This window comes from Haliaeetus albicilla, chromosome 11 (genome assembly GCF_947461875.1).
Source record: "Haliaeetus albicilla chromosome 11, bHalAlb1.1, whole genome shotgun sequence".
Taxonomy (NCBI): domain Eukaryota; kingdom Metazoa; phylum Chordata; class Aves; order Accipitriformes; family Accipitridae; genus Haliaeetus; species Haliaeetus albicilla.
The window spans coordinates 25,645,596-25,672,778 of record NC_091493.1 but is presented as its reverse complement, the minus strand read 5'-3'; the positions used below and the strand labels follow the sequence as shown (position 1 = coordinate 25,672,778).

General features: G+C 48.6%; 1 protein-coding gene across 2 annotated transcripts; it reads right to left on the bottom strand.

The window, feature by feature from the left end:
* ARHGAP19 (Rho GTPase activating protein 19) lies at positions 1-27,183 on the bottom strand. Of its 2 annotated transcripts, none has more exons than XM_069796782.1 (12): positions 27,124-27,183; positions 13,860-14,125; positions 9,323-9,403; positions 8,770-8,979; positions 7,944-8,170; positions 7,354-7,440; positions 6,334-6,399; positions 5,413-5,601; positions 4,578-4,676; positions 3,885-3,977; positions 3,326-3,394; positions 1-2,802 (listed from the first exon to the last, which is right to left on the bottom strand). In XM_069796782.1, the coding sequence occupies exons 1-12, from the start codon at positions 27,165-27,167 to the stop codon at positions 2,746-2,748; spliced, it is 1,488 nt and encodes a 495-aa protein (XP_069652883.1). In that variant the 5' UTR covers positions 27,168-27,183; the 3' UTR covers positions 1-2,745. The 2 variants fall into 2 exon arrangements, with proteins under 2 accessions (XP_069652883.1, XP_009914941.1); XM_009916639.2 differs by lacking the exon at positions 27,124-27,183 and adding an exon at positions 16,908-17,020.

Genomic DNA, 27,183 nt, shown 5'->3' with positions numbered 1-27,183 from the left:
TAAAAATAAAAGCATTTAATATGGGGTTTTCACATGAACACACAGAAAGGCAACAGTCTGAAACAGTACATACATAGCATATATAAATAATGACAAAGATTAAAAATACTTTGGAAACTACAGACTCTGGGAACAGTTAGTGGCTGCTCTGGGAGGAAGCATCCTTGTGAGTCATTGCACAGGGCAGACAAATGAGAGACATCCAAGCATGACTAAAACTCCCCTGTGTGTGTGAGACCGTGTGAACACATTGGGGACTGCAACAGCCAAGGGTCCTAGAGGCTGAGTCTGTTAGCCACCATCATCCTCAGCACAGGGAGGACAGCACCATGACCTAAAGCCTAGGGCACCAAACCCCTCCTGGGACTGCCCTGTCTGGAGACTGCACCCACCCCTTTGGCAGGGAAGGCATCTAAGACATGCAGAATGCTGGGCTGATGCCCTATAGATAATTTTTCTTAGAGCTAAGCAAATCTCAGCTGTGCCAGAAACCAGATGGAGTCCCTGAGCTAGAGCCATCAGTAAAGGGGGACAGCAGAGAGAAGAGTTATGTTCCTCTCACCTATACAGGAGCAGTGTATTTGGTCTTAGGAACAAGACTGCCTTGCCAAGCAGACACCCATACAGAGATATATGCCCAAGTAAGCTAGGAAGGATGGGATGAACAAATGCTTCACTCAGCAACTGCCCCTGATGCAAGTAAGAGCAGAGGTAGCAGGACCAGACCCAGCTCTCCTTGCACTGCCACTCGACCTTCAGTTCTGCCTCATCTCTGTTCAGAGGCAAAGCTGAAATCCCCAGATCTCTGCCAGCCGTGGACTGCAGGGGCAGGGCAGAAGTGCAGTCAGCAAAATACATGGTGCCCTTCGGAGAAGAGCACATAGGCAGCTTCGGCCTCGGGGGGGGAACGATTACAGACACATCCAAAAAGCACATACTACTACCACAGCAAACAGCCTCTGCCCTTCCTCACAGCATCCTCGCCTGCCAGGTCCCTGAAGAACCAAAGCCCTTTCTTTGCTGCAACAGAGGCTCCTAACACCAACAACTCACAACTCACACATCTACAGTCCCACTACCCCCTATGTTTTCAAGGCAGCTCCTCCCATTTGGGGTCAGACTGGGGACAGGCACCCCTGATAAAGTACCAGGAACATCTCTTTGGAGAGAGTAGCATGAGGCACATAGCTTTGTATCTCCAAAAAAAAAAACAAACCAAAAAAAAAAACCCCAAAAAACACCATTAAAAAAAAAGTGACAAATTCCAGCTAAGCTGCACAGGGCTCCGATGCCCTGTTTTGACAGCTCTAGCCAGTTGGACTGAACTCCCTGCTCACATCCCAATATTCACACCTCCTGCCACCAGTTGTCTCAGAAAGCTGTCAAGGACAGAGCTCTAGCTCCTGCCGGCTGCTGGTTCTTAAAGATTAGAAGACAATTATAATTGGATTCCAGAGATTATTTGTTCCGCCAAGAAGGGCTGAGAAGTGTTTAGATGGTTCCCCAGCTGATTAAATCTTTATTTCACAGTAGTGACCCTGTGTGTTTCCTACCCCAGAGTGCTTGCAGACCTGTACTTTACAAGACTGGCTTATGGGAGCACTTTAGCTTAACAAGGCAGCTGACACTGGCCAGCTGTGATGGGGGTTTATCCCGTATCTAGATGGTTTCATCTCATTTCTGCAGCTCAGGCCAAAGAGCTGAACCCAGCTCCAGCCCTTTCCTGCGGTTTAATGACTAATCAGCCAGTTGCCTGACCAGCCATCCAGATACCTTGAGCCAAAGCCTCTGGCACCATTTGCAGATCACAAACGGCCAGAGCCCTCTCTCACCTCTTATGCTGCTGATGCTGTTCCTATGCTGTGCAAACAGCCACCAGACTCTGCCCACCCCAGACACCCCAGCTTCCAAAGGCTGGGCTGTCCTGCCCCAGACAGCCTTTACCAGCATCCTGCCCCACTCAGCTTAGCCTCCCTGGAAGAATACAAAGCAGAGACACTCCTTGCTCACCAGGCAGAGCCCAGCAGGAGCACTGTGCCACAGAACCACAAAGGCAGTGAGCAAGGGCTGCCTCCAGCTCAAGCTGAAACAGAGGGGTGAGTTTATTGGGGAAGTTGCTTTCCCCTGGCCTCACTTGAATTGATGGCACCCAGAGCGTCTCCTCTTCTCCCAGGCCCATCCTGTGCTCTGTACCGTTTGTGCACTCCAGCCCTTTGGGGACAGCAGGGCAAAACAGAGCCCACAGAAAGCAGAGGAGGGCATGACTCCAGAAGAGGCCTGGAGGTAAGGTTAGCTGTCAGGATGCGGGTGAAGGCTGGAGTCCATCGTTCTCACTGCTAACAAAGGGGAGGGAGCAAAAACAAGCCAATGTGTTAAAAACTCAGAGCATAAAAGCAAAAAAATACAGCCTGGCAACATTGCCGAGAAAGCTGGGAGTGCACACTGGGCCCTGCAACACACAGGGCTCTCCTTTTAAGCAAGCACTCCAGCTCTTCTCAGACCCAGCAGGTCAGACATGCTGCACAAGTTTTGGTTAGATAGTGGTTTGCCCCACAGTAGAATGAAATATAATTTATATACAGAAAGACACAAGTCCCTGCAGTCTTTGCAAAGGTCCAGTTTCAAGAGCGCTGCCATGTTGGTGAGGGTTGCCGTGAGCCTGCAGCGCTCCCCTTCTCATTACAGCACATTATTCACAGCTTGTGAGGCTGGGCATTCCCCACCCATGCGTTGGTGCGAGGCAATTCAGAGGGATGATGAATCCTTGGAAAGCAGGTGGGCTCGCATGCGTCTACAAGATTCCTGGAGCAGAGAATTAGAGCAATTGAATGCTTGAGACACAGAATGCCATGCAAGAAAAGGCTGACAAGTCGGCAAGGTCCTCCCCTTGCAAGGACTCCCCACTGGAATCTGCCTCCCACTCCTTTTACCAAAGCAGAGCACTAGACAAGAGGCAGTGAGCAGACAGGGACAAACACAGCAGTTGCTCTTGGGCTGTACCAATCTCTTGTCCCACTGCCACCACGACCGGCTGTTAGCACTACATTATGCTGCCAGCTTCCCTCTGTTTCCTGTGACAGCCAGCCTGGCAGCTCACAGGTAGAAGGGCTGTACACACCTGCTCGGGTGAAACCCTTCAAGGCCAGGCTTCCAGCATGCCAACTGCCTGCAGCTCAGCATGGAGCAGGCTGCTACAAGCCAGGGGACTTCAGCTGTCACAGAGCCCGAGACGGAGCCTTGCATGCATGACATCACCCCTGCAGGTCCCAGAGCCCAGCAGGCCAGGTTCCCCCCAGGAAGGAGAATGAGAGTGTGTGCGTCTCACCTCTTTCCGCCCCTCCAAAGATTTCAGCTTCGCTTGGGACATGTGTGCTGGAGATCCACATTTCTGTAACTGGACAAGAGAGGGGAATAGGAGTAGAGACCTAGGGAATGAAGAGGCATCCACAGCCTCCCCTGTGAGCAGCCTGTACCACCAGAGAGAAGCTACCACCCAAATCCACTCTTGGTTTGTCTGGGCCATGGGACAGCCCTACTACCCACAGGCAGTTGCTGTACAACTTGCGGAGGAGGATGAGGGAGAGGGAAGGGGGCACAAGCCAATGCCTCTGGGCAGGAACACAGCCAGAGGGACAAGAGTGGAGTGGAGGCCAAGTGCTGCCACCCCTGTCCCAATGCTGCCCTTGCCATCTGCTCTGCTCTCACAGCAGCTTCCTAAGACCTTATCTGACTGTACAGAAGAAACTTGGAGACCTTCTCTTGGGCAGAGAACAGCAAGCAGCCCCACAAGGATCGCTGAAATGAGTGCCAAAGTTGCACTTGCACTCCTCCCACCACATGCTCCCTCCACCAGCAGCTTCAGCGGTGCTGGGAGCAGTTCTTACCAGGTGGATATTCTCTTTGCTGACTCGCTCAGGCTCCGGTGTGGCATCCCTGCTCCTCCTCTCCAGGATAACCGGGGTTCCCAAAACCTTCCGCTGCCGTAAGAAGAGAGGGCTGTTGGCTAGTGCTTATAGTGCAAAGTGAAAAAGAAAGGGAAGGAGCAGGATGCATTGCTGGTAAGCAGTTGGATGCTGGGAAAGAAAAAAATGAAGCCAAGCTGGGACAAAGATTGCAAAGCAGAGCCACCTGAAATACCATGCCACTAGGCTGAGCCTGCCTGATTGTAAAGGGTTTGGGAGCTGACCTGAGGCCTGGCCAGGAGCCCAGCCTGTCAGAAGCAGGTACATGCTGCTGTGGGGCAGCCTACAGTGTGCTAACACCTGTGCTAACAGGCTAGACTAGACAACCAGCTTCCTGTCAGTCCTCATCTCCTCTCCTCTCAGGAAGCAACCAATCCTTCAGAAAGATGCATATATCCTACAGCCATGTGTTTCATAGGTAATTACACTTTATACTAGCAAGGCTTATTGTCACTGTGCTGCCTTTTCTGTCCCCAGTGGATCTGTGCTCCTTGGCAGCCAATACTTTGAACAGTCCCTACCCTTTGAGGGCCTCATTCAAGCCAGGGCAAGGCAAAAGCAAAGAGCAACATCAGAAACTCACAGCAGAGAGCCTGGGTCAGAGGCTGCCTTTACCTTAATGAGGCCACTGAAGGAGCGTGAGCGGGTGCGTCGTGGTGCTGGGGATGTGGGTACATCAGAGCCAGGAGTGAGAGCTGTAGGATGCTTATTAAACTAGGAGGAAACATGAGGGCAGTACGTTAGCACAGTTACTGTTACAGTTACACCAGTCTCTTGCTGCTGTATCCTGCTCTACCTGCTGCCCTCTGCCTAGAACTCAGTTTGTCTCTTCTGCACTCCAAAATGGAGGAGCAGCTCAGAGCTGCAGGGAGAATAAAGCAGAGGAAGGCCACATCTCCCATCCAGGATTTACAAGGAGCTTGGGTGTGAGGCTGCTTTGTGCTGGCTACCAGATTAGCCAAAAGCAGCAGGTGTTGGAGCAGAAAGGGGGTTGGGCAGCAGCTGGAGGCTGGCAGCCAGGACTGGTGCTGACCATATCAACCAGTCTCTGTCTGGAGCAGCAGGTTGGCTGGGAATGCTCATGGGACTGAGAGAAGACCAGGTTGTCCACTCCCTGCAGGCAAGAGGGGACAAGACTTTTCCCTTTCTGAGGGCAGAAACTCAACAATGCTGCAATCAGGACTGGGGAACTGCTGGCTAGCAAGTCTCTGGCTTGGAAAACAGAGAGCTCAAAGCACAGCTTGGTGCAGCAAGCTCCAGTCAGCCACATCCAGGACAAGCAGCATCCTCCCCTGCCTTCTTAGAGCTCTGCCCCTTACACAGCCCAAAGCCCACTCTCCCTAGCCTGCCCAGGACTAGGAGCAGCTCTCAGGAAGGCCCTGCCTTTAGGCCTGTGCCCCAGATTGTTCTGACAAGCACACCCCAAAGATATCTTTCCTCCCCACACTACCTGCCGGATAAGCTTCTTCTTCTTTGCAGAGTCAGGCATATTGTGGACATGGCGGAAGAGCTCCTTCAGTGCCTCCTCTGTGCGCTGCTGGGTCTCCTCCTGATGGCAAGTGTCCAGCCGACTTCGCTTCTGAGACTTGAGGGGCTGCAGCTCCTTGGAGCCAGGAGACGTCAGCAAATCCAGGTCGTCCTGGGAAAGTGGAGACAGCAGTCGCTTGCCATGCTTTAATCCAAATGAGCCACCCATCTACGCCAGGCTGGGAAGAGTCTCGTGAGCTGCCTCAACCCCAGTGAATGCACAGGGCTGTGTTTTCCCTACCCCTCTGCAGCAGCACTGCACCAGCAGGCCCTGTGCCAGGAAGAGGTGACAGCAATACAAAGGTGACCCCATTGCTTCTTCCCTCCCCTCCCGGATGCCAGCTGCAGAAGCCCTTCCAGGCTTGAGAAGGGTCAGTGCAGCTCCTTGCAATGCATCTTCCCTCTTCTGCAGCTATATGAGGCAGGGAAGCATTTGCTGGCAAGACACAGACAAATCTTGTCCCAGTGGCAGCAAGTAGCCTTTATCCCAGCCCCTCTTCCAAGCAGCCTGGCCACAGCAGCAGGCGCATCTGTCTGTCTGGAAGGCACAACCCCATGAAGGAGCAGGTGCTGCATGTACTGGGCATAGGGAGCAGGTTTGCTGCTAAACAGGGGCTGATAGCTTTCCCTGTGCTTTTGATTAACAGATGCTCCAACTCTGCCCAATTTCCCTAATGCAGCCGCCTACACTACTACACCATATGGTTCCCTCACTCCTGCTCTCTGACAGATCCTCTTTCATGACTTGGTTTGTTTTCAGCTTCTTTCACTCACAAGGGTCCCTTCATAGTATCACAGCCTCTGCCCTTTCATGGAGGGCAGGCGCTGCATTTACTGACCTTACCTTTGATGTGTGGGCTCTGGATCCCAGATAGTGCAGCCTGGCACACTCCCGGATATATGCTGGGGCCTGTGACAACGAGCAGAGAAAAGACCAAATGTATGTTTAGTCCTGGGGCAAGAGTGGCCCCAGCAAGAGGTGCTCTTCAACCATACCACACAAGCCACTTCCATCAAGACTAAGCTGTTCAGGGCAGACAAACCAATGGGATTTCATGTCCCCAGTGCAGTCCCTGTCCATGGTTTCCTTTTGATGCAGGCAGCCAGCACAAGAGGAACACAGAGTAAGAGCAGGAACTTTTTCCAAGCAATTCACCCAGCTCTGAGCTGGCCAAACAGGGGCCTGACAAAGAAGGCATAAGGGGAACTTTCTATGGGAGGACTCTTTGCAGAGAACAGATGCCTACAGTGACCAGGAAGGTCCTGAGAAGTCGAGATTGCCTGTTGCAGAAACACTTTCTTGGAGGAACCTGCAGAAAGCCCCATGCTCCTGACTGTCCTACCACAGCACCCTGCTCTGAGCTAGACTGAGGCCCAAGACTGCAGGCTGTCACTGTAGCTGCAGTGGGTTGACTACCACTTGCAGATAAGTTCACAACTAAATGACCTGCCATATTAGGGATTCAGCTCTTGGCAGCACTCATCCAGGACAAGCCCCTTCAGTTTCCTTATCCTGCCAGAACCCGAGGGGAGCCTGGTCACTACCTGCCCCCAGGAACCAGGCTTCCCAGCTGGGCAGCAGGTGCTGGGTGTCCAGCAGAGGGTGGTGTTACACTGCACCGTGCTTCTGACCTGCCTAGGCACAAAGCCACCTCCAGTGCGGTCTTCCTCCTCCTGGGCTGCCTGCCCAGCAAAGACCTCCTCCCTAGTCACTAAAGGAACAGTTTCTTGTAGAAATCCTCGTTCTCCTACCGCAGAAGAGAGCGCCCAGAATATGCACTTGACATCTGGGATATGTCTAGACAAGGGGCATTCAGTCTCCTGCTGAAGGGACAGGGAGAGCAAGACCCCAAAGTGCACTTACCTTGAAAAGTTTCTGAGAATGTTTGATCATGAAGGTCACTCCATTGTTTAGCTTCGTGATATTCTCCTGAAGGTCATTTGCTGTCACCTGGCAAGGGGACACAGCCAAAGGTGCAGCAGTTAGAAGGGAAGGAGGAAGGGTCTCTGCGACATAGGCACACATAGTGCCTCAGCAGGAGACCTGCTCTGAGGAGATGAGGAGGCAGAGCTCACAGAGCCAAAGCTGCTCTGAGAGGAGGAGAACTAGACAAGTTTGGGGCCAAATAGTTCACCAGCAGCACAAGAAATGTTGCAGAGATCCACAAGGTTTGTCTGGAGTAGTCCTCCTTAAAAGAAGCAGGACTCTGCTGTGCTTTCAATTTTACTGAAAAAGATGAAGCATCAGTTGCAAGTAAGACCTACAGCAGGTCTGGGCTGAACACTAGGACTGAGCCCTGCCAGGAAGGTCCACCTCACCATCCCAGCCTCCAACCCTCACATCACTGTATCAATACTTAATTTTCCCATCTTGGTTCTTTCCCCTGTAGGCCTGCCAAGCCTCTGCTTTCTACCTTGCAATATCCCACCCGCAGATACTGAGGCATTGCTCACATTTCTGGGCCATAGGATGTGGGGTGCAAACATCAGGGCAAGATTGTGGGCAGACATCTTGTTCTTGTCTTGCTTCTTTGCGGTCTGGTAGAGCAAGTCCAGCAGCAGTTTGAGCAGACTGCGGTTGGGCGCAGGAAGGATCAAAAAGAGCAGCTGGAGGGCTTCAATTTGGCGCTCTTTGTCTGGAGTGCTGGTCTTATTCCCCTTCTCATCAAACAGGGTCAAGTCTGCCAAATCACAAGGCAAAACATGAATGACATGCATTACCTTCCTTAACAGCAGGCCTATTGCAACCACTTACACTTCCCTCTTCGTACGCAGATCTCCAAACTCCTGCACAGTTCTTGGCCCTCCATCTCTCTCCCCCCAGCTCCCAAGCTCCCCACCTGATGTGTTAATCTGTGGTATTAATCTCACAGGACAACACAGTTGCTAAGAGTTGTGATGGGTTGAAGGCAAGATGGAGGAAGTTCACAGAAGGTAGTTCAGTAACAGTTATTAAGTACAATAGAAACCACACCTCACTCAGGAGACCCCCAGACTTAAACCAGATGGAAATCCAGGTTACCAACACGGGCTCCACTCCTATAGGTATCTGTTTATTGCTGGAGAGAGAAGACTGGGCTAGAGAGACTTGGTCTGATTCCTTAGGATTTTCAGCTCCAGTCCTTCCACCATTAGGCTGAGATGGCAGGAAGATTCCTTCTCACCCTACCTTTAAGGATTACACTTTTGCAGCCTAGCGTGTGGCTCTGTAGCATTACCAGCTTTCTAGGAGGCTAGTTCTATTCCCTCTGCTCATCACTGCCTCTTACTGCTCACTCACCTGCAATTTTGAGATGGGCATGGAAGTGCTTGTGTGTCAGCAGCGGCTCTGGTAATTCACCCAGGAACATCTTAAGCAGGGTGGCCACATCATTGGAATGAAACTCCCCAGAGTCCAGGTCAATATCTGTACCACTGTTCAGAGCATCCTTTAGGATCTGTTGCCTGATGCTGTTGCCTGGCACCCGAAACAAGCCTTCTGCTCTTAGATCTGCTTGGCAGAGGGGAGAAAAAAGGCCAACGATTAATCAGAGGCTGATTCCCATTTTCTTACTAAAGCAGTTCCCTCCCCTTTCCAGAGCTTGACAGCAAACCTCAGTGAATTGCATTCAGAGACATGACTTCAAGCTGGCTCCCATCAGTAGAAAAAGTCCATGCACAGAGGGAAAAAGAATAACACATCTGCTAGGCAATTCTGGGGAACAGTTGCCTATTGCAGCCTCAAACTCCCGCTGCTGGAGAGCTCAGAGCTTTTCACTGTCTGCACCAGAGACCTGAGGTGGGCCAGACAGATAGCCTTTGGGACAGGAAGACAGCAAGACAGAGTGACTTACTTTTGTGCAGATACTCGATTAGCTGGGAAACCTGTGCAATGCCTTCTTCTGTCAGCGGTGAGCCAAACACCACCCCTTTATCTGCAGAACAGAAGATAATGTCTTCAGGCAGCTCAGAACCCAACAGCCACAAACATGACTGGTCTCCAAAGAACAGGATCTCAGGATGCAAAGACCAGTGCCCCAAAATGCTAAGGGTGAAGGTCACAAGGACTCCCCCAGATGTGAGATATCACAAGCACTCCCAGATACGTCACTTCATCTCACCATGCTGTACTTACAAGGGCTTCATCATCCTGCTTCTTACCTCAGCTTAATTACAGTTTTTATCAGCTAAAGCAAATATTCTCTAGCTCCTGAAAAGAAAACACCAGAACAGATGTTTCAGTTTTAAAGGGCATATCATCTGCAAGCCTGGACCTTATGGAAACAGCAAATAGGAATGGCAGATGTGACAGCTTGGACTGCCCAGATGTCTGCCACATTGGCACACTCCACATCTGGGAAGGAAAGTCCAGATTAATCCTCGCTGTGGCTTGACATGGAGTGGAGCTGAAAGAAGAGGTGCAGCTATGTGACTATGGGAGAGGGGAACAAGCACCACTGGGGAGAACAGACATGATCTGACTGGCTCACACTGGCCTCCTTTTCAGGGATGGGTAATCCCTGGAATTCCCTGATCACAGTGAATCCCTCTTCCATGTCAGCTGCCCTGGCCTGAGTACAGTAAAGTATGAAGGCTGAACAGGGAAAAACGGGAAAAACGGGAAAAACGGGAAAAGAAAAAAGAAAGAAAAAAAAGGAAAAAAAAAAGGGAGAGCAGCAAAGCAATGAAATGAGCTGGGCCCTTCTCCATTTGGAGCACTGACAGCTCCTCTCACTCCTGGAGTTTGCTTTCATCTCATGGGGCTGTTACAGATTGGGCATGAGCTGCCAGCTCCAGAACTCCAGTAAATAACACAGGCTACAGCTCCAAAAGAAGATAGAAGCAACTGAGCTGAAAGGAAGGTGATCCTTGCATGGGAGGAAACATTAGATGAGAAGCCCATTTAACTGGAAAGGCACTTGTTGAACCAATGCAGAAAACAGTTCTTGTCCAGAGAGGGACTTCCCAGGTAAGACAGTGGTTATCCAGCAGGACAGTATTTTCTAATAAATGCAGTCTTGCTGGTGAATGGCTTTTTCCATCAGATACATACAGGCAGCATGCTCTGTCCCTCAGAAAGCGGAGGCAACTCCCAGGGGCTTCACTGGCAGCAACCAGAGCCCTGAGCACTGGTTCTTCCCTCCGATACATGTAGGTTTTTGACTGCAGCTAGAAACAAGATGCTGGACAGACTATACCACAACATGCTGACTGGGACTGAGAACTGGAATCAGGTAGAGAGCTGGTTCATCCCACCCTTGCACTTAGGCTTCAAAGAGCCAACAGATTTAAGAAAAGAATATTCCTCCCTTCTCCATGACCAGACTGCCAGGAGCATGGGCCACTTCTGAGGGCAAGCTGGGCATTTGCACCCCACCTCTCTGTGGCTGAAGATTTCCCTCCTCATTGTTACAGCTGATAGCCCAGCAATCCAAGCAGTGCATTGGCTGGTCTGATAAAAGTTATCTCCCCCTCAAGCTTTCTCCTGCCTCCCCCCCCCCCCCCCCAGCATGTTTTGATTTTACTAGCTTTTGGTCTGTTGTACTACAGATCTTACTGTTCTGTGGTGTTGATGCTCACAGCATGTGGGAAAGACCTGGTTAACCCTATGCACTTCTCTAACAGCCTTCCTGTACAACTAAATTTATTCCACCTGAAGAATGTTCCACTTTCTTCCAGGGCTTCTGAAATACATGGTAAGCCACCAGGAACTCCAGCCTCCTGTTAAATCAAGAACTTTCTGACCTCCCTCTGATAAAGTGCATGCTTCAGTCTTGCAGGAGAAAGGAGGGCAATGTGACCTCTTGATCCACACATAAGATCTGAAAGGCTTGAGTGCAAAGGGAGAGAACAGTTGGCAAAAGATTCTTGTCCTTGAAGAAAACTAAACTCATTAGACATTCAACAGATAGAATCAATAGTGGCCAGGAAGAGAAGAGGAAAATACATCTTCTTGAGACATGCAGGGCCTGAAAAATTCAATTTACTTTTGAAGTCAGAAGTTGATATCTGAATGAGAATTTGATTCTCAAAGAAACTTAAAAGACATGTCTGGAGAATGGATGCTGAGTTACGAAGGCTCAGATGTTATTGTACAATTGCTTCTCAAACTAAGAAGCAGCATGAGATTGAGTTTCCTGATGCTCAAAGAAGTTGTAAGTATTTGCAGTTTGATCAGCTCTGAGGTCTATGGTCCTTGGCCTCTGGCTTTGAAGAAATAAAACCCGTTTGTTCTAGCTGGTCTATAATGCGAAGAAAAACAAATTATGGCTCCAAGATGAAACACACAGTACATGAAACTGATTTTCTCTGTAGGCACAAACTTCTTTTTCTCAGAGTTTGGCCAAGGAGTTCACAGACAGTGCCTGTCAATGCAGAGAGACACTGCCATTGCAGCCTGGGAGTGCAGCCAGCAGACTTGGAAACATCTGCTAGCTGTAGCTGTAGTGAGACACATGGCCATGGAGACCTCTGAATGGGGGAAGGCGGAGCTCTTGGGGAAGAGAGCTAGCAGGAGATGTCATGTGTGATAAAAGCAGTGCTCCAGCAGGGTACAGATAATTTAAAAAAAACAAGCTAGAGAAGGCTCACAAGCCCCTGCTAGAAGGTTTTGACAAGAACATGGAAGTTTCCATACACACTAAGAAAACACTTTCAACTCGGTTACTTGCTCGCTTCTGTTTGTCAAGTGGCAAGTGTCTGAATTTAAGGTGTCCTGCTACTCTCCTGGAACAGAGGCAGGAGCAATAGCAGTTATAAGCACAGTCTAACTGCAGTTTGGGAGCAGCATAAAGACCTGTTATTATGGAGCAGCAAAGTTAAGTCATGGCAATATTGAAAAATTCTCACCTAAGTATGCTAAAGGACTTGATTTGCAGTACTTTATTTTCCCCTGCAGTGCTGTCCAGCCCAGGGTGAGTGTATCTACCAGGGTTCCCACTGGGTGAGCCAGGAGTGGAGGGCTGAAGCCAGCACAAGATAATTGAGCCTGAACAGTGGGGTTGCAGAGCTTGTCCTTATGAAATACAATGGAGGAATAGGTTTGGTAGAATCAGAAACACTTAGAGAAACTATATAAAGGTTAAAGACAAAAAAAAGCCATATTCAGATATAGTGATAGCTCCCTTCTCAGAGATACTCACAATAGCAGAATTGCTCAAAGGAAGGGGAAGACTAATTAGAAGTGTTCAACCTCAGGCTGCCAACATCTGAAGACAGCTACCCACAGCTTCTCTGCCAGCAGACAGCCAGTCTAGCTAGGAAACCAGAGCTGACGAGGGATGTGAGAGGTGCCCAGATGGAGGCAGTTTCTGTCTAGATGAGTGAGAAGGTTTAACTGAACTTATCAGGAGAACCAGGCTCCCCTTGAGTGTGGGCAGAGGTGGGAGAAGGCACACATACACCTAGAACACCCTTTTAGTTACAACAAAACAGAGTGGTAAATGCCAGCCAGTGAAGAGGAGAGGATCTGAGCACAACTGTGCTCAAAAGCAAATCTCAGACTTCTGAGAAGGGGCCTGGGGCTACTGTTTCATAACCAAGACAGCTGAACTTGAAAGAGAAGATAAGAATAGTCAGTTTACCAGAAGAAAACTCCAGCTGAATGCATGTCTCAGAGAAAGAGAAAAATGTCATCTCCCAGGGTTGAATCTGGGCTTGAGCAGTCAGTCTGTAGAGCTTTGTCACTGACTCACTGGATTGGGATGTGGATCAGAGTGGCACTGGCATTTGGATGGGAGATGCTTACAGATTTCTCGGCTGCACAGACTAGACCTTGTGACAGCAACTGGAGGAGACAGTGGGCCCTGAGTGAAGTCAGTGGCCTGGAAAACCTGGGCATTATTGTTCTCTGTGGAACCTGATGCTCTCAGCCTTTACTGATATTCCATCACTTATGAGGAAAGCTAATGAGCTAAGGAAAACAGAGCACGGACTACCATGGACACAAACAAGCAGAGAGACGAGAACACCTTGGTGTGTATTGGAAAAACATGCAGCTTGTTCAGGCACCCCTCTCCAGCTCAGTGCTATCCACAGAGCCGGACCAGAAACACTCAAGGACCAAAGCTATATCTCCATGGTGTGTGCTGCACTGAGCAGCAGCACAGTGAGCAGCTAACCCACTGAGGCCAACCTGACATAAACCACAGCAATACTCCCCAGAAGAAGGGTACTCTAGAAGTGGCAGGGCATTTCCCGGATGAACCTCCTGGTCTCCATTTTGCTCCTTCTCGAGGTGGCAAGCCCAGGGATTACAAACCTATAGTATTAAGCATTCAACACAAGCTCAAAACAACAGGCCTACACCGAAAATTTTGTAAACTACATGTAACAGATGATGACAGTCAGCATCACCCTAAAGGTGGGCACCAGACATCATGCCATACTCACCCTTGCGCTTCAGAGACATCAGAGATCGAAAAAATCCAGAGGCTGTGCTGTTTGCCCCAGGCAGCTTTGGGTCCTCCTCTCCCATTAGCTGGGCCAGCTCTGCCCCAGGCAAGTCAATGAGCCTGGTAATGTTGCTGACAACAAGCTCAGTGAACACCTCTGGTTTTTCATGGCGCAGCTTTTCCACAAAGAAGTCGGGATTGAAGATGATCGGCTGGCTGCGGAGGGAGGAGTCATTGCAGATGACAAAATTGCAGATGGCATCACTGAAAAAAAGGAAGGAGGAAAAAAAATACAGTAACTCCTCATTGCTTTGTTTTTTTTACAGCCAGCTGGTCTGCCCTGAAGGAGACATCTGCTGACACAGGAGCTACCAGTTTACACCAACAGCACTGTCTGTCTTTGGTGAACATTCAGCACAGCACAGTTACATTTCCCTTTGGAGCAAAAACATTCCTGGCCTATTTGTACAACACAGCCCAAGACTAGCACTCCATAGCGTGATGGTAACATATGCAACACCCAGCTAAAACTTTCACTGTACCTACATCCTACTTGTTCAGGCAGATATTTTACATCAACTTACCACTCAGTCATAAATAAGTTTGGTTCTGCCTCCCTTCCTCCCCAGAAATTCACTCCCAGTGGCCTGAAAGTCTAAATCCCAATCTAAATTTTTTCATGGGCAGCTTATACTCATCAATTCCCACTGCCATTCTGTCCTCCCTACTTTCCTATCAACAAATAGATAGTTCCCATGCCCTAGGACTTTAAGATCACAAACATGCAATAATACTGACCCACAGTTCTGCTAGGGATGTGGTCAAATGCTCCCAGGTGACAAGCTGCCAACTCTTTGGTTACTGCTCTCTGCCAGCTACAATAACTGCCCAGCTATGCACTCTGGAGCAAGTCCAGAGTGAGTGTGAACTCATCAGTATTAGCACAAGCCATGCCAGATCAATCCTTGAGGAACCCCTAGTAACTTTTCTCCTAGAACATCTCTTTTCATCTTAGCCAGTTCTTGCCTCTTCTTCAGGCTGAACTTTATCTGAATTCCCCATCCTTTACTGATGCCTACTTTCCCCATTTCATAGCTTCTCACATGGCATGGGAAAAGGGGTGCACCTGAGACTCTGGTCTGCTAAGGGTTATCTATAACAGATACTTAGCCCTACCAGATGTTAGGTAAGCTACATTTACCATGTCTAAAATAAAAATAAAGAGTTATCAAAGAGATATCTCAGGTTAATCAGCATTCTTAATGCTCACACTTAAAGCTTATCCCAATTTCCATCTACCTCTAGGTTTTTTATTACCATCTTCCCACCACTGTTTCAAACACTTGCACACTTCTGAAGTCAAGCCCACAGGCTAGAGTTACCTAGCTTGCTTCTCCTGTCCCTCTTCTACTTAAGTGAGGATTAGCGTCATTATTCTCCAGTCACAAGCTACTGCCCCGATGTCATATTTGGCTACAAAGTGCTGGCCTGGCCCTGCAAATTGGTGTGCCAGTTCTTCCAGGGCTCTGGGTGGAGGCTGCCTACCCACCCAGCTTGCACACACTGCGTGCTTTCACTGCAGGACATTCCCCAGTCCTTTAACCATTCTTGGGCTCTTATATATTACTTTCCTTTCCACTTTTTCAACATCCCGCCTCAGCTGCGAGCTCTCACTGAACACCATTTTCCAACAGCAGCTGCCAAGTGCACAGGTAACAGAAATGCTGCATTCCTGCACCAGGGATCACATCAGTCCCTTAGGTATGGTGTGGCACCTGGGGAGAAGCACATGCTCTGCCAGTCACCCCTGAGGCCACCAAACACCTTGACCTTCCTCTCCTCTCTGCTGAGGGGTGGAGGCCACGTCACCATGTTCGGACCACGCTGGGCATCTGTGCTCACTGCTCAGCATGCCTGCCAGCGAAAGCATTTGCAGCCCCCTGGACCTTACATCCATTGGTTCAATTAACAGAGCACTTCCGCTACTAGTTCAGAGATCTCAGCAACTTCTTGTTCTGATGTAAATCGACATTAGCTAACGAAGGGGAGGACATCAAAGCACATACTGGCAAGTCACCTGAACTCCAGCCCACCTCCACATAGTATCTGTGAACCCAAGAGTTATCTGAGCTACTGCTGTACATCTTTGACCTGCAAGACCATCTTGGCGTGATTTTCCAGGATGCATGATCAGAATAAAAGAATAAAAGCTGGGACTCAGACTCCACAAGGAGAAAGATACTTGCTGAAAATCAGAGGAAACCAGGCTCTCAGCAACACTTGCATCGTGAGAATCCACACGAAACCCTCTCCCCTTGCCACTGCTCTCCACACATGTCAAAGACTCCTTCAAGAGGATGGAGAGGAGGAAGGTCTGCACGGCAGACTACAAGGCAATCTGCCAGGTCATCTAAACTTTTAGAAAGCTCTTAAAGGCTCCCAGCTGCATGGCTCAGAGTGGCCTAGCAAAGCATGCTGCCAACTCCAAATGGGGGCCATATTTTTCTGAGCACCTCCCAGCCTATTTTTCAGCAGTTTATTATCTGCAGTAAATCAAGACCGAAATGCAGCAACTTGGTATCAGCTGCCAAAAAGCAACTGCCAATCGATCTGATCACATTCGCATTTCATTGCGCAGGGCTACAATGCACAAACAAGTGCCAGCTCTGCCCATAATGTGGAGCAAGCCCTCTGCCTGAAACCCATGACAACTCATTCCGTGGCAATACAGATCCTGAGAAGGGTTAATAGCAAGTGTATAGGCCCAGTGACCCTGCCTACAATGATCCGTGCACTGTTATTCACTCACTAGCAGTTTTGTTTCCCCACAGAGAAGATATGCAAATACTTTGCAGCAGTTACATCAAGCATCACAGATTATCTGCTCCCTCTGACAACTAGATATCTAGATTCAGAGAAAGAAAATTAAACAATTTTGTCAACTAGAACTGACTGACATGACTTCTCTGCACAGCCATTGTTACAAGTCACACAACGTTTAACAACATTTAATGCAAAAATAAATAGAAAAAAGTAAATTTCTTACATGAGTGCTGAGAGCTTTTGGAGAGGCATTAGGAAGCAGAGACAGGGAAAAGAACTTGCTCCTTGTTTCCAGCAACAAAAGAAACCTGCCTGTCCCAGTACAGCCTATGCAAATTCCACGCATGCTACGAGACACAAGGGCGCATTATTGGGTCTGAAAGGCCCCCTTGGCACACACTGGGCATCAGCCTTCACACAGAGACAAAACAGAAAAGAAAAGCTGGACAAATTGATTCATGTCTCTTGCCAAAGGCTGCGTAGCTGGAGTTGAACGGCAAATAATTCCTACATAGAAACCAGGGTTTTGAATTAGGACCAGCGTGGTATTAAGTGCTCTCCACCTGTATCCAAGAGGAATCCACAAAATAGCCCCAAATCTACCCTGTGTTTACCATGAGTAAAGCCATGCAAACACATTCCCAACAGCATCCAAGCACAACTGATGTTACGGCACTGGCAGGACAATAGCCGAGTCCCTTAACTGCACAACCCCATGCCCAGAAACCTTGCTAGAAACACCCTCTGCCCCTGCCTTTCACACTTTTAGATCCTTTCAGAGACAAAGCACATAGACTGGCCCCTCCAGAGCTGGACACAGCACCTGGCTGTTGCTCTTTGCTACCATTACTGTGCCACCATGTGCCGTTCATCCACTTCAGGCTTCCCATTCCACGTTTCTCTGGATTCCCATCCAGTTTCGCTGCCTGCCACAGCTGGGACCAGCCTTGTATACTCTTATTGTGGTATGGCACTTCAATGAGCTACTTAATTTTGAAAGGTCACTTTATTAACAGCTCTTCCTCGCACAGAAAATTTGCCTTTGTATCTTTATTGCTAATCAAAATGGAAATGTGAAGCAAACCCCTATTTCTGAGCAAAGATAAAGCCCCCACTGGCTTTACACACAATAACCCTGCCAATCCTCACTGCTGCACACACTATAACCTTCAGAAAAAGCCATGTGCCCCATCTGCTGTTTTCACGTTAAAAAAGGAAGATGGATGTACTCTACCTACACTCACAGTTTATATAACAGCAGCAAAGGGGAGACAAACATGTATTCAGAGAGCTTATTGCTTTTTTTTTTTGCTTTGCTTGCAATTACAGAGTTATATTTTCTATATGCTGTGATCTCAGATTGCTTTACAACACGTCAAAAGACAATAAAATAAAGGAATAAATAGCTTCCTCCCCAATCCCATGAATAAAATCAAAACCCAATGAATAATAAAACCTTGTACTAATAGGGTTGTGATTAAGACAGCAGATTAAAAAAAATGGGTCCTATATTGTGCTGAGATTCTTGCCATTCTAGTATCTTTTAGAAGCGAAGCCTGTGATCCCAGCCAAGTCACAAAGAAAGCTGTCTGTCACACACAACGTTCTTGCTTCGGGCATGACAGCCCCATCATTTCATGGGGAGTGGATGGTGCAGGAGGTCAAAATCATGATGTATCAATTAATCCCTAAGGTAACTAGATCCAGGCCAGGGAAATGCCTTGGAAACTAGGACAACAATGAGACTTTAACTGGCAAAACCTGGTGATTAAACCTGTGGTGCAAGAGCTGCGCAAGCAGGCGGATTAGGTCATGTGGCAGCAAGCTTGCATTCAGATAGGTGACACCTAACTGTTTTAAGTGGCTTTTACAGATTTTATATTGTTCTAACTCCACCCACTTGAAGGCAGAAACAGGTTCAAGCAACACGAAATAGAGCGTAAGGAGAGCACAAGTAAGCAAGAAAGAAAATGGAAAGGTACCTTTGGGGCAAGGCATTAGCTGTGTTTGTCTAGCTGTGAAAGTGGAAACACTGGAACCTGCAGATTTCAGAGGAACCTGATGTACCTAATTCAGTGGGCAAAACCCATCTCCAGTGCCATTTTACACACTTGGTGTGTTGTCACTGGGGAGCTAACACTTCAGACACACCACAGTAGGCGAGTTTAACCATACAGGAGTAAAAGGATTAAAAATCCTTTTGAAAATAAGGCAGGTAATAGAAGAAAATCTCCCTCTATAATAACAAAATCTTTATAGACTATGAGAAAGAGCCAGGCTGCTACCAAATACTGAGAGCAGGGTGATAAGCAGGCAGTGCTAAAGAACACAAAACGTGAGCAATTCTTTGCCTGGCTAAGCACAAAGGGAGACGGGACAGATGCGCACAGGCTTGTATTTCCCCAGAGAGAGAGAAGTAGCATCGTTTCCTATGTTGTGCCAGAGTAAGGAATCAATTAACGAGGATGTCTGAAGACAGTATTTCCAGAGCCAGATAGGAGCCATCCCAGATTTTGCAAAGAGATGAAAGAACAATACTGGAATTATGTGGAATCATTTTAAGTACAAAAGGACCAGAAGACAAATTATTTCCTAGATTAAAAAAAAATAATAAAAAAAAATTAGAAGTAGTCTAACGGGAATGGACTGCGGAGACCTTAGAAGTGACTTCACAGTTAAGGTTGCTTTGAGGACTGTACTTCAGACTGACATTCTTGTAAGATAGCGTAACAAAGATCACATTCAGGCCTCAGATTTGACACAGTAACTCTTCATAGGATGACTGATTTGCCTCTGAAAAACGTCAAGAAAAACATGCAGCAATTTTTGCCTAGGGTTATACTCATAAGGTCTTTAGGGGCAGAATCCTTTTGTGATGAGTACACAGTGCATAGCACAGTGGATGCCGATCCTTGCCTACTGTCTCCAGACTTAATACAAGTAAGCCATACTAGCTAACACTGCCTTTTTAATTTGTGCTTTGCTTTTTTCACATTTAAACAGCTAACACAGAGTGATTCAGCCTTTTGGCTATGGGAACCAGATAATAATATACAATTTAAACAGCAAGGAGCTGGGGAAGAAAGCTGCTATTATGTGATGGCAGCCTGTGCTGGACAACCTGGAACTAACATAACACCTGGCCATCTTTTGGCCATCGGGTAAATTGGATATCCAAGTCACTGCTATAATCTATGAATTCAAATTCTGTCTCAGTACAGGACTCAAAGCGGACCTTGGCAACATAAGGTGCACATCTGTGAAGTGAACCTGGAGAGGGACCTATCTGGGAAGGTAAAAGAGTTGGAGGGGGGCAGGAGGGGAAGCGTGCTTTGGAAGAAACTGAAAATGCAACGTATTGCCAGTGTCAAAGAAAACTGCAGTAGCAAGGCAGCTTGATATATGTGAAACATCAAGAAATTTACATTTCAGCATGAAATTTCTCAAGTTTGACCTCAGTGAATTCTTTCATGATATCTTTAGTAATAGCCACTGGAATATTTTAAAGTCAACAAAGCAGTACTTCAATCAGCCATCACCACAACATCAGAGCATCCAGATGCCTTCTAGTGCTAGAAGAAGGAAAAGAACTAAGAGGCACCTTAGAGAGGAACCGCATGTTCACCGCAGTGCTCCTCACCAAGTCTCCTTCCCAGCACCACCACCACAGCTCTGGATGATCCCACGCTGTGCAACAGCTCAGCCTCCTACCCAAGACTCTGTAAAAAATGCAGAAACACAGATACCGCCAGAAACCCAGTGGTTTTATATTAAAGATCTGCAAGCTCATATGTCTGCCTTAACATCAGAATAACACAGTCTAACAGCATTAAATAGCAATACTGCTCCAATTTTCATGACTTTCAATGCAGTCTAAAGTTTATGTCTTTATTTTAATATAAACCCCTACTGGGAGCAGCAATAGAAAAGGAGCCTTAGATCCAATCCTGATTTCACTGAAACCAGCACCAAAACTGAATCTTTTTAGATGGCAGCAGCTGCCTCTTCTCGTTACTGATCTATTCACTTTTATCACTGTGGCATTGGGAACCTTGGTCACAGCTGGGGACTCCACTGTGCTCCATGCTGTACAAACACAGAACAAAGGCAATACCCTGTCTTTAGAGGGCTGATAGCTAAATCTGAAATGAATGCAGGAGGGACAGAAAAGAGGAGGAATCCCAAGAGAAGAGGCAGCACTATCAGTCAGCATGACTGATATAACTGAACTCTGCCAGCTTTTCTGTAGACACTATTAAAAAGGAGGGCGAGGAAGGACAGGAAAAATAATCAGGTCACACTGCAGATATTTAGAAGAAATCCAGCTTCTGCATGAGGGGCAACATGGGACTGAGCACAAAGGAGCTGGTTTGAAAGCTATCAGGCAGGGACGGCTGGGATGTGGGGCTGAGGAGGGAAGAGCTGAGCTCCAGGCGCTGGCTGGGAGCTGCTGACGAGGCAGAGACAACAGGCCAGCAGCAGTGCTGGGTAGCCGGAGGAGCCTGACAGCACTGCAGGGTACTGTGTGGCCACATCTGGACCCCGACAGCAGGGTGGGAGGGTCGCAGCCTGAGGAAGCCCTGCAGCCACTTCCCACCACCCAGAACATGCCGGGCAGGCGTGCTGCCTCCTTCGGGAGAAGGTCACCAGGGTCTGGGGCTAGTCCCTATAGAAACTGTATTGATGTATTTTCCCTGCCCCAGTCATATAGTTATGACAAAACAATGCATCTTTTTTGCTTTATTTTACTAATTTAAGCCATTTTCTTTGTGAACAACATGCTATAGATCTGAGGTACCCTCTGGGGCCAGGTGTTATCTGCCCAGAATGCTGTGTCCCTTGTCTAGGACAGGGATTTTGGGCCTTTTCTCCCCATGCACTGCAGAATTCCCCACCATGACCTTTGACTATGAGTCTAACGAACTGCAGGGACACCTCCTCTTCCCATAGACCCTAACAGTTTTCTTGTGTAACCTAAAATTCCTTACTGAACATCTGTCCATGGAGTCTCGCCAACTGACTGCTGTTCAACGTCATCCAGATCCCAGGTAGGAAGTGTCTTCCCACTTTTGCCTGTTTGGTCCGTAGCTGGGTGGACTGCAAGGTCCGCAGGTGCCTGCTATATCCCCAAAGCGTGCCAATGGGTACTTTCCCACTGCGAACAATGATAGCATTCCCTTACTCTCCTCGTTTTAAAATGTCTTTAACTTCTTTACTTCCCCATTTTGAGTGTACTGGAAGTTAATAAGAGGCATGGCCCAGTCCTACCTTTACCTCCTTGGCCTCTAGCACTCAGAAATTGGTGCACGCACCTCTGATTGTTGCCCTTACACTGGAAGATAAGAGCCCTAGGGCATCCTTCAGAGGCAGGGAAAAATGAAGTTCAGAGACTAGCAAAGATACACCATGTAGATGCTTCTCAGTCCAGTAGCTCCAAGCCAGTGTCCAGGTCAGAGCAGAATTACCATCTATAAAGAGGAGCCCCACAGCAATCAGGTTTACTTCTAACATTTAAAAAAAAAAAAAAAAAGCAAAAAAAAGCAAGCAATCACACAAAAACAGCACAGCAAAATTAACAAGCTATTGTAGCAACTAGTCTGGGAACTCAGAGCAACCCAGGAAGGAAGGAAGGATGTTTTCCTCCAGCCCTCCCACGGGATGATAATCACCCAAAATTGGTAGCACCAACTGGTGCCCAGAACACATTCAGGAATGCCATCCATCAACTGTCAGCGCTGGAGCAAAGTGTTGCAATTTGAGTATAGTGTGCTGTGGCACTCACAGGTTCACTTGACTGCTGTTGTTTTTTGTGGACCAAGGGGATACCAAGACCTGGGTCAGGACCCACAGCCAGCTCCCAACAGTACTGTTGGGTGAGATTTTGTGGTCACAGCCTGGCAAATACAGAGAACAAAGGTACTCTGGAAGTAACAGCTCTTGTTTTTGTTCGTTACACTTTTGTAATTCTACAGCACTCCTTCGCTCTGGAGGTGCAATGGGCAAGCTGCACACTTACATCTGTATTTTGTATCATGGTGGAGTTTGCAAAGCATGAGAGCACATAAAATCCCTTCTCATCAGCAATCCTCTGCAGACATCACTGAGTATGTCAGAGGCCACATCCCATGTTCCAGATGTGTAAACTCGCACAAGCTGGAATTGAAATGAGGCACACCTGGATGCACGCCAGCATTTAAATAAGCTGGTGACATCTGGTCAGGGCTGCTGAGGCACACAGATAAACAGGCTGGGCCAGACACAGAGCAGCACAGCATGCAGTACCAGAGAGATAGAGATGCACAAAGCAGCCCAATTAACTCACCAAACTGAGCAGAATGGGGGCCTAGTGCTTTTGAAGGGGATTTGGGCAGGCTAGGGTATCAAAAACTGGAATATTGTACACAGATGCCAGAATTCATATGACGGTAACCTATACTGTCACTTTATGCAACTCTCCCATACTGATCAGAAACTGCTTCTCTTCCCATCCCGCCTGACAGGTCATCTCTGGATTCACCTGGTTTCTCTGCAGAGCCCAGGGAGCTGCTCCAGGGGCTGCTCAGGAGGATGCGGAGTGGCATGTGCGTGAGAGGAGAGCTCCAGCCACCCCTGAGAACTTGTGAAGGATGTTCCCTAAAACGCTTGCTGCTCTCCAAGGCACAGCCAGCCGTATCATGCTTGTCTCCTGCTATATGACAGCTCACAAGCGGGGCTGTAGGAATGCCAATATGGAACTCCCAAACCATAAAACTACTTTTCAACCTTGAGTCTGAGCTCCAGAAAAACAAAAAGGGAAACTAATGCTGGGTCCCCCGAGAACCTCCTGCCTCTAAAAATCAGAGCTGCCACATTACCACTTGAGAAGAAAGGATCTTTTGGCTGGACTCCAAATTATTAGAGCTTTATAGTCCAAAAGCAAACACATTAGAAGTTCTCATAAGGCAGCTGGCAGGCAATTATTTAAGCAGCTTATCGCATTCCCTACTATCTACAGTTTCTGAAAAAAATTATGAGGAAACTCTAGATAGCTTAATTGCAATTACTTAGCATAGAGGTGAGAAAGGCCAAGAGCCAGGGAGTGAGGCTGTTGCACCTTGGAGAAAAGGGCCCAATGCTCTTGTCAGACACAGGGTAAGTGTAAAGCATTATCAGGATGAGAGGCCAGGAACACACCAGACCCGTAAAGCTCTGAAACAAAGGGTCGGCCAAATTTATCACACCACCAGGCCGCAGTTCCTCCCATTTCTCAACCCATGCTGGCTCCAAGACCCCTATGACTTGGGAACACAGGAACCTACAGTGTCAGTCCCCAGTATCACAGCACAGTTTTGGTGAAAGCCTGCACAAAAGCAGCACAGCAGGTCTGTGCCTGAACCTTGCAGAACACAGACCAAGGAAAGGGTCTCGGCTCCCTATTCCTGCCTCCAGCTAAAGAATAAGTGAAAATGAGATCCTGCCAAAAGAGCTAACTCCGAAACAAGTGGAAAATTCAAGGCCTCAGCTGCAATCAGGAGCCTAACCCAGCATACAGAGGGACAGTATTTCCAAGAGTAACTTGACTTCAGTGCAACCATTAGATATTAGCCAACATTTCCATGCTGCCCTGTCTCCTTCCCATCTGTTCCTGCCACTTATTAAACCAACACACACTGAAGACTGTTGACCTTTAAGACAAGGAATTTGATTTCCCAGCACAGTGTCCAGCACTCAGTGCTTCAGTTTCAGACTGAATTGAGCACCCAGGCACCTTTAAAGGAGTGTTAACGAAGCCCGGTGACATTTTCATATGCATGCAAATGTGCACACAGCAACAAGGCAATGACTAGGCTGGCAAGGAGATCCAGATACTGCTTTGGGCTATGTGGGCAAGCAATGCTCCCCCTTCACGCAAACAGACAATAAACTGAAGCTTAGCAGAACAAGGATCCTGTTGTCCAAGCCCATCCCAGGCCCTGGATAAGAACAGGACAGGGTGTTATGTGCAAACATACAAAAATGCTGCAAATGCAACACAGTCTTGATTTCAGGTCCGGATGTGCACCTGACAGGGCTTGAACTGAGTACAGGGTTAAACGCAAGTCTAAGTCTCAAAGATTTTAGTGAGAGCTGTGGAAAAGTGCACATTTGAATAAGATTGTCCCCTGCTCCAGGCTATCTTTGGAGAAAAGTAGCCATGTGTTCAGACTTGGCTTTAACTTTGGAATCAACCATTTTTTCTGCATGACCCTCAGCAAGTCACTGACTTTTTGCCATTAAGTCATGTTTACAGTGAACGTTTTCCTATTTGCAGTAAAACATAGATGGCAATTGTGTCTCCTTTCATTGCCTGTTTACGATGTGAGCTCTTAATGTCCAGTTGTGCAGTGACACTCTATCAAGCCAGTTTAGCAATATGCCTTAAGCCTTTTCCCAGCACATCCTGCCTTCCAGGCCCATGGCTTTTTCCCTTCCGCTCATCCCACCCTTGCCATATCAAACGGCCAACAAGAACACTAAGTGCCTGGCAAAGTGCTTAGGTGCTGCTTGAATTGAACATTAAATGCATTCATTAATCAGACAGATATTTCTCTTTTGAAATTGAGCACTCGGGCACACTGCAATCATCATTCTCAGTTACGAAGAGCCAGGCAGAGGTTAGAGAGACCACAAACAGAAGAGAGATGCACACAAATCATCTTTTGTCATGTTCAGTAACATTTGGTAAGGAGGTTAAGACAACCAGCTTTCGTTTCCAATCTTTAAGTCAGCATGCTATAAGACCACACGCACAGCATGCAAGCTTTACTAGCTAACTTGCACTTCTCTCCAGATGAGAGGAAATAGCGGCAAAAGCACGGTCGTGGAGCATACTTTAAAAAACCAACCAACCAAAAAAAAAAAAAAGGAAGCTTTGTGGTCTTTGGGGTAATAGACCTGCAAAGCAAGAGATCGATTTGCTAGCGCTACCTGTGGGTGACAGGAAGCGTTGGAGTAAAACTTGTACTTCAGGCTTTGCTTTAACAAAATCCCTTGCAGGGGGAGGGGTAAAGATCTGGGGAATTACATCCTAAGGACAACTGTCAGCATGTAACAAATAAATTCAGTCATTTGGACTGATCCAGGCCACGTTTAAAAGGCTTTATCCAAAAGAGTGTTGTAAGTATCAGCTGCACAGAGCATACTCATCCCTTGACCAGGTCTAGCATTTTAGTCACTCCCTGCTCAAACATGCCACGCTGACCATCATCTCTTCATCCCTCCTTGCAGAGCAATGCTCTGCCCCAACCCAGCAGTACCCCCATATTAGCACAGCAAGTGCCATCAGGATAGGTCCCACTCAGCACAGAATGGGACAGCACCACTGTGAATCAGGCTGGATACGCAGCATCAGCTCTCAACTGTATTTATTCTGCAAGTCCACAAGAATTACCACTCAAAGGGTACTCAGTTTGCAGCTCCATGCTGCACATGCCGGGGGTGGGGCGGGAGGGGGGAGGAAGGGGAGGGGGAGATATTAAAGCCTTTTAGCAGTCATCCGACAACACTATTCCAATGCGGTGCTCATACAGTCTCCACTATTTTATTGGCAGCAATCACAGAATGGTTATGCATATAAAAGTACATGCTAAAGGTGAATTACGTGAAGCTGACATTGTACGTGTCTTTAGAAAGCAAGAACAACGCATGAAGAGTGGACAAAGCAAGGGAGAAAGAGGGCTGGATGCGAAGCAAGTCTATAGAGTGCCATCACCCTACCAAACCCTGCAACTGCCAAGTGCTCGGTATGAGGTCTCGCTTTGCGGCTGCAGAAATGAGCCAGCCTAGTCACAGCACGCCTCGTATCTCTGCAGGCAGCGAGCGGTTGCGCCAGAGCAGGGGCAGAACCGAGAGGCAGGCACTTATCTTTGCTAACTTAAGCGCAGAGACACACTCCCCTATGGCGCAGTCCCCCCGCCCGAGGGCAGACGGTTTGGAGCGGGATCTCTCCCCTGGCAGGAGGAGCGGGCGGTATTTCCCCTGCAATGCAGCACAGGGACGCTGCAGGGAGCGCTCCCTAGCCGCTGAACCCACGGGGACGAGGGAACGGCAGCACCGAGGTGCCCGCAGCTTCCCACCCCGATCCACCCCCCGGTCCGCCCCGCGGGGCGAGCGAGGGTGCTCGGCGGGCAGCGACACCTCCGCCAGGGGGTCGGGGGACCCCGGCCGGGGGAGCGGCTGCCCCGCCGCAGCAGGGACGGCGAGAGCCCGGCTGTCGGGGGAAGCGCCGCAATGGGCGGGCCGAGGCCGAGGTGCTGCCGGCCGGTGCCCGCCCGCCCGCAGCGGACGGGTGCGGAGTGCCCGCAACGGGCCGAGCAGCGACCCGTAACGGGGCGAGGGGCCGGGGAGAGCGCCCCGCCGCCGCCCACGGGGAGGGGGTGAGGTGATACCGGTCCCTGGGGACAGAGGGGGCCCGCTCTTACCTGCCGCCGCGCCGCCCGCCGGGCGCCGGTGCTCCCGCCGCCATCTCATACCTGCCGCTC

Bases quoted from the DNA above. Each gene is read 5' to 3' on its own strand.
- ARHGAP19 (XM_069796782.1), bottom strand. From the start codon at position 27,167: ATGGCGGCGGGAGCACCGGCGCCCGGCGGGCGGCGCGGCGGCAG. The intron at 14,126-27,123 runs GTAAGAGCGGGC...CCTTTTTTTCAG, and splicing joins GGCGGGCGGCGCGGCGGCAG to TGATGCCATCTGCAATTTTG. The intron at 8,980-9,322 runs GTAAGTCACTCT...TCTGCCAAGCAG, and splicing joins AATCGAGTATCTGCACAAAA to ATCTAAGAGCAGAAGGCTTG.